The 9,317-nt window shown below is 45.7% G+C and overlaps 1 protein-coding gene across 1 annotated transcript; it reads right to left on the bottom strand.

Annotated features, from left to right (window-relative positions):
- Positions 1 to 3,358: 3,358 nt before the first annotated feature.
- On the bottom strand, positions 3,359 to 4,580 carry LOC119324368 (trinucleotide repeat-containing gene 18 protein-like). Its single transcript, XM_037598156.1, has one exon. The coding sequence runs from the start codon at positions 4,538 to 4,540 to the stop codon at positions 3,632 to 3,634; it is 909 nt and encodes a 302-aa protein (XP_037454053.1). The 5' UTR covers positions 4,541 to 4,580; the 3' UTR covers positions 3,359 to 3,631.
- Between the last annotated feature and the right edge of the window lie 4,737 nt (positions 4,581 to 9,317).

Genomic DNA, 9,317 nt, shown 5'->3' with positions numbered 1-9,317 from the left:
TGGTTTCCATGTATAGTTGCTGTAGCTTCTTTGTTTCATGCCTCCTACATGTCATCATATTAACTCTGCTCATGTATATGCTCATGTGTTATAAAGTTGCATTTTGCATTGATAACATTGGTAATCTTGATACCTATGAACCTGAACCTTAATGATATTTGAAGTATGTTATCTGTACATGAAGTGCATGTCAAGTTTATGCTCATATGAATCCTGTAGCATGTTGTTTTTATGCTTGCAAAGTGCCTACTTGCTGTTTTGGGCAGATTGTTGTTATATCTCGTTTGGAGTGTACGCGTTGCACCGTTGCTCTGTTTTGAGCATGTTCTATATGAAACTTGCTTAGATTTGCATGTAGTTGCATCATATCATGTTGAATGCTTGTTTTGAGAGTGTTTTCTTGATGTTTGAATGCATTTTGCATCAATGCCATGTTTAGCTTGTTTTCCTCATATCTTCTAGACCGTAGCTTCAAATTAATTGAACTTTATATGTAACTTGACTAAAATTTCGTGTAGATCATGGTGCATTTTAACTTTCTATTTAACTACTTGAACATAAGGTTTATTAAGATCTGGACCAATTCCGAAATTTGCATGTGGACTTACCGGAATTGTTATATGTTGTTTCCGGCCTCATTTAAACTTGCTTTGATGTGTTGTGCTTGTTTGCATCATCTCTTGCCATGAGTAGCATCATATATCCTTGTCATGCATCATACTTGGTTGAGCATCATGTAATGTTTATGTATTGTATGTTTACCATGTTGTTTGCTTCTTTCCGTTTGTGCTTCTTCTCGACAGTTCCTATTTCGCTGCGATCGTGAGGATTCATTTGACTATGCTTGGTTCATCTTCGCCCGTTCGCCTTTTTCATGGACTGATTCTTCTTCCTAGAGGGATTTCACGCAAGATGACCGTTACCCTTGATCTCACTACTATCATTGCTATGCTAGTTGCTTCGTTCTATCGCTATGTTGCGCTACCTCTCACTTGTTTATCAAGCCTCCCAAATTGCCATGTCAGCCTCTAATCTTATTCACCCTTCCTATCAAACCATTGTTTGGCTATGTTACCGTTTTTGCTCAGCCCCTCTTACAGCGTTGTTAGTTGCAGGTGAAGTTGAAGATTGCTTCATGTTGGATCGGGATTATGTTGGGATATCACAATATCTCTTATTTAATTAATGCATATATATACTTGGTAAAGGGTGGAAGGCTCGGCCTTATGCCTGCTGTTTTGGTCCACTCTTGCCGCCCTAGTTTCTGTCATACCGGTGTTATGTTCCTTGATTTTGTGTTCCTTGCGCGGTCGGGTTTATGGGAACCCCTTGACAGTTCGCTTTGAATAAAACTCCTCCAGCAAGGCCCAACATTGGTTTTTACCATTTGCCTAACATAACTAAAAATTTAAATAGGGGATTTTCTCCGGACCCCTAGTTTCTTAATCAACCCCCCCCCCCCCCCGGGGCCAGTGCTCCTCCGAGTGTTGGTCTGAAACGAGCAGACTGCGGGGCCACTGCAGGGCAACTCGAGGTCTGGTTTTACTCGTAGGATGTCTCATCTGGTGTGCCCTGAGAACGAGATATGTGAAGCTCCTATCGGAATTTGTCGGCACAGTCGGGCAGTCTTGCTGGTCTTGTTTTACCATTGTCGAAATGTCTTGTAATCGGGATTCCGAGTCTGATCGGGTCTTTCCGGGAGAAGGAATATCCTTCGTTGATAGTGAGAGCTTGTGATGGGCTAAGTTGGGACACCCCTGCAGGGTATAAACTTTCGAGAGCCATGCCCGCGGTTACGTGGCAGATGGGAATTTGTTAATATCCGATTATAGAGTACTTGACACTTGACTTAACTAAAATGCATCAACCGCGTGTATAGCCGTGATGGTCTCTTCTCGGCGGAGTTCGGGAAGTGAACACGGTTTGGGGTTATGTTTGAAAGTAAGTAATTCATGATCACTTCTTGATCATTACTTGTTTGCGACCGTTTACGTAGCTTCTCATGTTATTCTTGTATTCGTAAGTTACCCATCATATCATGCTTAGTCGTTGCTGCAACCTCACCACTATCCATTCCTTACCCATTAAGCTTTGCTAGTCTTGATACCCATTGTAATGGGATTGTTGAGTCCTCGTGGCTCACAGATTACTACAACAACAGTTGCATGTATAGGTAATGTGATGATCATGACGTGAGAGTGATGCTTGCTTGTTTTGAGTTCTTCTTCTGCTTCGTCGTTCAGGGGATAGGTTCCTGGTCGGCAGCTTGGGCTAGCAGGGTGTATGTAGTTTGAGTTTCTGTTTGTGTTTCATCCGTAGTCGGATGTTGCTCTTATGTATGATGTTGTTGTATTCATGTGGCATTGTATGCCCTTTGTATGTATCCCCAACTATTATGTAATGGTATGATGTAATGATATCCACCTTGCAAAAGCGTCTCCAATATGCGCTTCTATCCTTGGTGGGACCTTCGAGTTCCTTTAGGATAGGGTCGCATATTGGGCGTGACAGTTACCTCAACCCATCGACCATTGACGCACCCCTTGTGTCGCCCACTAGGGAGAATATATAATGTGCGCTTGATAATTGTTTGACATATTTTTATATTTTGAGGTTCTTTCCGCAAAAAAAACACATGGTTGAAGAAAAAAATGGTGATTTGTGATTGGTTGATTGTACATGGAGTTGACAACGTTGGTGTCAAGACCTACGCGCATTGTATGCAACCCTTCATTAAGACAAGAAAATATAACTTTATGGCCAGTAACGGTAATCGATTACTTTCTTACAACCATCGAAAGGACAGCAGATGACTCAATTTGACAATCAGTTGCTGGAATAAATCTGAAGCGCCAAGCCGCCGTCTCATCACACAACCACTTGACATATATAGTAAACATGTGACATTTTAGGTAGAATCGATGGGGAGAAAAATCAAAGATGGGAGAAAAAAATCGAAATAGGAAGAATTGGCGGGGAGGTTGGATGAATGACAGACGTATGATGAAACCTGAAGTTCTTTTTAAAGTAATGAAGATATATTGTATATCATTGCCTCTCTATGGAGCCATAACACATTGACTCCTCCAATTTTGTGTATTGGATTTGTGCATTGGTTGCACTCAAATTGTGACAGAAATGCAAATTTCAGTGGAACTCATATTATTAATTTTTAGATAATGCATGTATACATCGATAATTGTATATATTTTTAAAGCAAGTCAAGCGTATCTTACTACTAAAACTAAAAGCAAAACAAGCAAGACATTAAATCATGATTCGCCTCTCCATGGAGCCATAATACATTGACTCGGCCAATTTTGTGTATTGGATGTGTGCATTGGTTGCACCGAAAGTATGACAAAAACCACAAATTGCGTTGGAACTCATATTATTAATTTTCAGATAGTACATGTACACATCGATCATTGTATTTTTTTAAAGCAAGTCAAGCGTGTCTCACTACTAAAAGTAAAACTAGCAAGACATTAAAACATGATTGGTAATGGGAATATTTAAACAAAGCGTGCATGCATGAGAATTAGCATAATGGGATATCTCAATGCTGCTATTTTGCATGCATGGTAGTATGCAGACGATGTTGCGCGTGAATAGGTGTTTAAGGCACCACTTAGGCACCATTTTTGTTGGCGGCCTGCTGAGAGATGGCCCCGTACTTCATTGCATCAGCCTCAGATTTCGCGGCATCCTTCTTAGCGGGTGCTGCCTCTTCAGGTCTGGTGGCGGTTTCAGCCTTCTTGATGGACTTCTCGACAGCAGCTATGTGCGCATCTGCCAAGGTACCGACAGCTTCTTTCCTGTTGGGGGAGGTAGAAGAACTTGTACCAGCTGCTTGCTGAGAAATGACACCATACTTTGATGCAGCAGTGGTAGACTTGGCTGCAGCTCGCTTGGCAGTCGCGGCCTCTTCAGGTGTGGTAGCGGTTTCAGCCTTCTTGGTGCTCATCTTACCAGCAGCAGTGTGCATAGCTGCTAAGTCAGTGGTGGCTTCTTTACTATTGGGGGAGGTAGAAGAACTTGTACCAGCTGCTTTCCGAGAGATGGCACCATACTTTAATGCATCGTCAACAGACTTTGCTGCGTCTCGCTTGGCAGCCACGGCCTTTTCAGGTGTCGTGGCTGTTTCGGCCTTCTTGATGGACTTCTCGGTGGCAGCATAGTGTGCGGCGGCTAAAGTACCGGCTGCTTCTTTCCTGCCTGGGGAGATAGGAGAAACTTTACCAGTTGCCTGCTGAGAGATGGCATTGTACTTTAATGCAGCGGAAGCAGATTTTGCTCCATCTTGCTTGGCAGCCGCGGCCTTTTCTGGTGTGGTGGCGCTTTCAGCCTTCTTGATGGACTTCTCGGCGGCAACAACACGTGTAGCTGCTAATGTAGCGTCAACCCCTTTCCTGCTGGGGGTAGCCATCTTCAATGTGTTCTCCTCCGCAGCGCCATAGGGCTCGGCTGGCCTTGTGGCCGCCACCGCCACAATGGTGGTGAGAAATAACATGGCCACGACATTCTTTCCGTTGGCCATTAGTAATTTCTCAAGTGGTATCTTAGGCGTGCGGAGGATTTGAAATGGTGGAGACACATGATTCATAGATGTGATAGGCTTTTATAGAGACAATGTGAGGTCAGGAAATCTCTCCCATGAATGTGAGGTCATAAGCGGTCAACAATGAATGTGAGGTTACCAGGTGCCCCACAAAGGTATGTGGTAACCCATTTGTGGAAGCATGCATGCATGTATGCGTGTTTTGCGTTTTCTTTTCTGGTTTCTCTCTATGTATGGACTGTGGGAACAAAATTAGATTTCTGAGCGCGAGCTCAGATGCTCTCAAAATCCAGGCCCTCTACTCTTTTTGAGATTGTTGTAGGTACCATCACGTGACTTGCAGCCCTGACCAGGAGGTCCTTCTCGTCATACTGGAATGGGAGCCCCTAGGGACGTGCATGAACTCCGACGGACACCATGCACGACTATAGGTGCATGCGTGTCCGTGCGGTGCATTCAGGTGGTGGCAAGTGTCGTGACATGAAACGGCTTGCTGCCATGGTGAGCAAGGTGTGACATGAGCAACGACCACCGGAGGCCATCTCCAATGTTGAAGTCAACCACGCGGATGAATGGGTTGTTCATGATGGCTTAGGATGACCTGGTTGATGATGAAGCACACGAACTTTTTTTTAGAGAAAAGGCCTAAGCCCGACTTTATAAATAAAGCCACAAGGCAGAGTCACAAGCCCAACACAACCACGAATTGGTGTCGAAACACCGATAATCCACCGAAAGAAACCTGGACCAGGCGAGCAAAGGTTTAAGGGGTACATGGCAGCCTGCCGTACTCAGCGCGCAGGCCGGAACGAGGAAGGAGGACAACAACCAGGACGACGAAACAGCGACAAGCGAGATCAGACGACAGGATCCAGCCCGGAAATGTGCGACGCCGAAGCCCGAATTTTGGCGATGAGCAGGTCTAGGGCATCCCGATCTTCATCTTTAGTCAATAATCTCCACTGCTGCAAGAGTATACATGATTTGAAAAGAACGTCAGCAGCCTTAGATGGAAAGATATGCTCAATACTAAATTTGTTCCTAATAGTCCATAAAGCCCAACAGATGGCACCCAAGCCAACCCAGAACACCCTCTTGGTGACCCCAACCAAAACTTTGGCAAGGTTTCTTAGCTCAAAGGAGGAAGAGGGGTTCCAAGTAACCTGGAGCCAGGTCCGGACACAGCTCCACACCAACTTAGCCAACACACAGTGAAAAAATATATGATTCGTGTTCTCTAATGCACCGCAGAGGTGACAGAACTCCGAGCCCGGCCCGTTACGTTTGCGAATTTGGTCAGCCGCAGGAAGACGGCCTCTAAAAGCTTGCCAGAGGAAAATTTTAGTCTTAGGCGGGACTTTGGACCTCCATACGCAAGATAATCTATTCGAAGGGGAACCACCGATAAGCATAGAGTATAACGATTTAACAGAAAACCTGCCAGAAGTCGAATGAGGCCAAACAACAGAGTCCGGCGCCTCCGAGAGCAAAGGTCAGAGGGCAGAGAGACTTTGCTAGTCCTCCAACTCTTCAGGAGACAAGGAGCGGCGCAAAGCCAGGTCCCAATTATTCGCCGCCACCTCCGCGATGGAGATGTCCGGCTTCGGACAGTACGAGAACAAAACCGGGAAACTAACAGCCAGAGGGGAGTCCCCACACCACCAGTAACGCCAGAAACGGACCGCAGTCCCATTACTCACGATAAACTTAACATGATCCAGGAACAGAGGTCTGACTTTGACAAGGTTCTTCCAGAATTGGGATCCGCGCCTAGCCACAGCAAACAACGGACTAGAGTGAGGAATATATTTTGCCTTAAGAATGGAAAGCCATAGAGAATCGGCACCACAAGTCATGATTTTCCACCACCACTTGATTAACAAACATTTGTTCATCACCAGCATATTAAGAATGCCTAACCCCCCAAGGTTTTTAGGCCTACACATAAGATGCCACTTAACTAGCCTATACTTCCACTTGTTGTCCGCAGCATTCCAATAAAAAGCCCCCCTGTGTTTATCAAAACCGGCATGGACGCCAGCCGATAAAAGATAGAAACCCATAAGGAACATTGGGAGGGATGAAAGACAGGAGTTCATTAGAGCAACTTTGCCAGCGTTGGTGTTATATCTCCCGCGCCATGGAAGAACCGTGTTTCCCACCTTAGAGACTCCCGGAGCAAAGTCCTTAGCATGAAGCATGACAGGAGAGATTGGAAGGCCTAGATACTTGAAGGGGAAGGAGCCTAAGGAGTAGTTTAGTAGCCTAGCCACTCGTAAGGCTTCTGAATCATCAACACCAGTAACTAGTACCTCACTTTTGGAGAAGTTAATCTTTAGGCCAGAGACCGCCTCAAAGCATAACAGGATGAACTTAAGGTTGGCAATGCAAGCATCATTCAATTCAACCATAATGATCGTATCATCGGCGTATTGCAAGTGCGAGACCCCATCCGGGAGTAGATGGGAGACCACCGGAAGGATATGACCAAACTGGGCCACCCTAGAGAGAATGCAAGAGAAGGCATCGGCCACAAAATTAAACAAAACAGGAGAAGCAGGGTCTCCTTGACGAAGACCTCTGCCATTCGCGAAGAAGTTACTAATATGCCCATTCACATGAACGGCAGTATGGCCACCCAAGACCAACTACATGATACGATGCACATAAGCTCCGTCGAAACCCTTCGCGAGAAGGACCTGCCTAAGAAACGGCCAACTGACCAAGTCGTAAGCTTTCTCAAAGTCTAACTTAAGGATGATCGCTTTAGAGCTACGAGAATATAAATCATGCACAACTTCATGAAGAGAGAGGATGCCATCTAAAATGAAGTGACCTTTGATGAAAACAGATTGGAAGGGGCTGATAACTTTGTGGGCAACGGGGGACAAGCGGTTAGCAAAGCCCTTAGCAGGAAATTTGGCAAAGTTATTGATCAAAGCAATAGGCCGGAATTGGGAAATCAGTTCAGCACCTTTAACCTTGGGGATCAGGGAGATAACAGCGTAATTCAGACGAGAAATATCGATAGTACCAAGACAGAACCCCTGGATAACACTGCAAACCAGCTTCCTCAACTGAGGCCAAAATTTCCGAAAGAAAGGGATTGAGAAGCCTTCCGGCCCAGAAGTGGCATTCGGGTTACCAGAGTTGACGACATCCCAGATTTCCTGATCAGAGAGGGGAACCATCAGCGAAGCATTTTCTTCGGCCGAAATTTTCAAACCAAGGTTCCAAAGGGAAGGAGAAATAGAAAAGCCTGAAGGAGATTTAGCCCCTAGCAGCGAAGAGACGAAATCCACCACGTGAGCCAAAATAACAGATTGGTCCGAAGAACGCACACCATTGATAATCAGGCTGTTGATACCACAGCGTCTCCTCCTACCGTTCGCGATGGCAAAGAAATAAGCCGTGGGGGAATCGCCTTTGAGAGTCCAGTTAAGCGTGCCCCGCTGGCGCCAGTAAACACTACAAAAAAATACACTTATGTGATGATACGTGTTTGTCACAGTAGGTCGCGTTTTTTGTCATGCATGTACATCCATGACAAATTTATGTCAGAATCAAGATAGTCATACCTGTGCTGTCGTAGAAGTGTTCCATGACATTACCAAAATTATCATCACGGAAGTGTCCACTTCCATGACGATAAATCGCGCGTCACAGAAGTGCTTTCGTCAAGGGTGACTGACACGTGGCATCCACCGTAACGGAACGTCGTTAAGCTATTGGGTCAGGTTTTGGATCTGATAACCCATTAACATCCCCGACCAATGGGGATTTTCCACGCGTAAAATCATCATTGGCTGGAGGAAACACGTGTCGGCTCATTGTTGAGACAGATGTCATCCACTCATTGGACAGAAGGCGCCTATGATACGTCAACACGTGGCACGGCCCAACAGAGGCCCATTCCTGTGAAAAGACCGGCCCGTTTGACTTGGTCAAAAGGTGACGGGCCGGCCCATGGAAAGCCTGTTAACGGCCTGTTCGCATATAGCCCATTTACAGCCCGCTAACCCAAGGCCCATTATGCCCTATCCGAATTAGGCCCAGTAGCGTCATCAGGGCTATCCAATATGATTCCAGCCCATTTTCACTTCTGGCCCATGTATGGCCCATGATGTCTTTCGGCCCATATGAGGCCCTATGTAACTCTTGGCCTATTAATGGCCCGTGGTGAAACTGGCCCACAATGAATAGTGTATCACTTTAGACCCATTAACGGCCCGTGGTGAAACTGGCCCGTAATGAACAGTGTGTCACTTTATATCCATTAAGGGCCCGTTATTCAGTTGGGCCGTTTCCATCCCATGTTATCTTTCGGCCTTCTCAGAGCCCATTTATTTTTGGGCTCATTTCGAGCATTCGTTTACTTACGTTCCGTTACTGTCATTTTCTGCTTGTAGGCCAAATTCAGCCCGTGGTTATAGTCGGCCCATTTGTGGTCCGTTAATACATTGGGCCGTTTTCATAGCGTCATCAAATACAGCCTATTAACGATGGCCCGTTATGGTCGGCCCATGAATGTACGATTCCAACTCTAGCCTGTTTACGGCCATAATGCGGCCTGTTATTGGCCCATGTTTGGCCAATCGATCATACGGCCCGTATAAGGCCCATTTATGATACAGCCCGTAGAAGGCCCATTGTTTCTACGGCCCATAGAAGGCCTACTATTTCTACGGCCCGTAGAAGGACCACTGTTTCTACGGCCCGTAGGAGGACTAGTGTCACTACAGTAAATATTAGCCCA

Source organism: Triticum dicoccoides, chromosome 6B (genome assembly GCF_002162155.2).
Source record: "Triticum dicoccoides isolate Atlit2015 ecotype Zavitan chromosome 6B, WEW_v2.0, whole genome shotgun sequence".
Lineage (NCBI taxonomy): Eukaryota > Viridiplantae > Streptophyta > Magnoliopsida > Poales > Poaceae > Triticum > Triticum dicoccoides.
The sequence above is the reverse complement of the archived record's forward strand: the minus strand, read 5'-3'. Positions and strand labels throughout refer to the sequence as shown.

Bases quoted from the DNA above. Each gene is read 5' to 3' on its own strand.
- LOC119324368 (XM_037598156.1), bottom strand. From the start codon at position 4,540: ATGGCCAACGGAAAGAATGTCGTGGCCATGTTATTTCTCACCACCATT.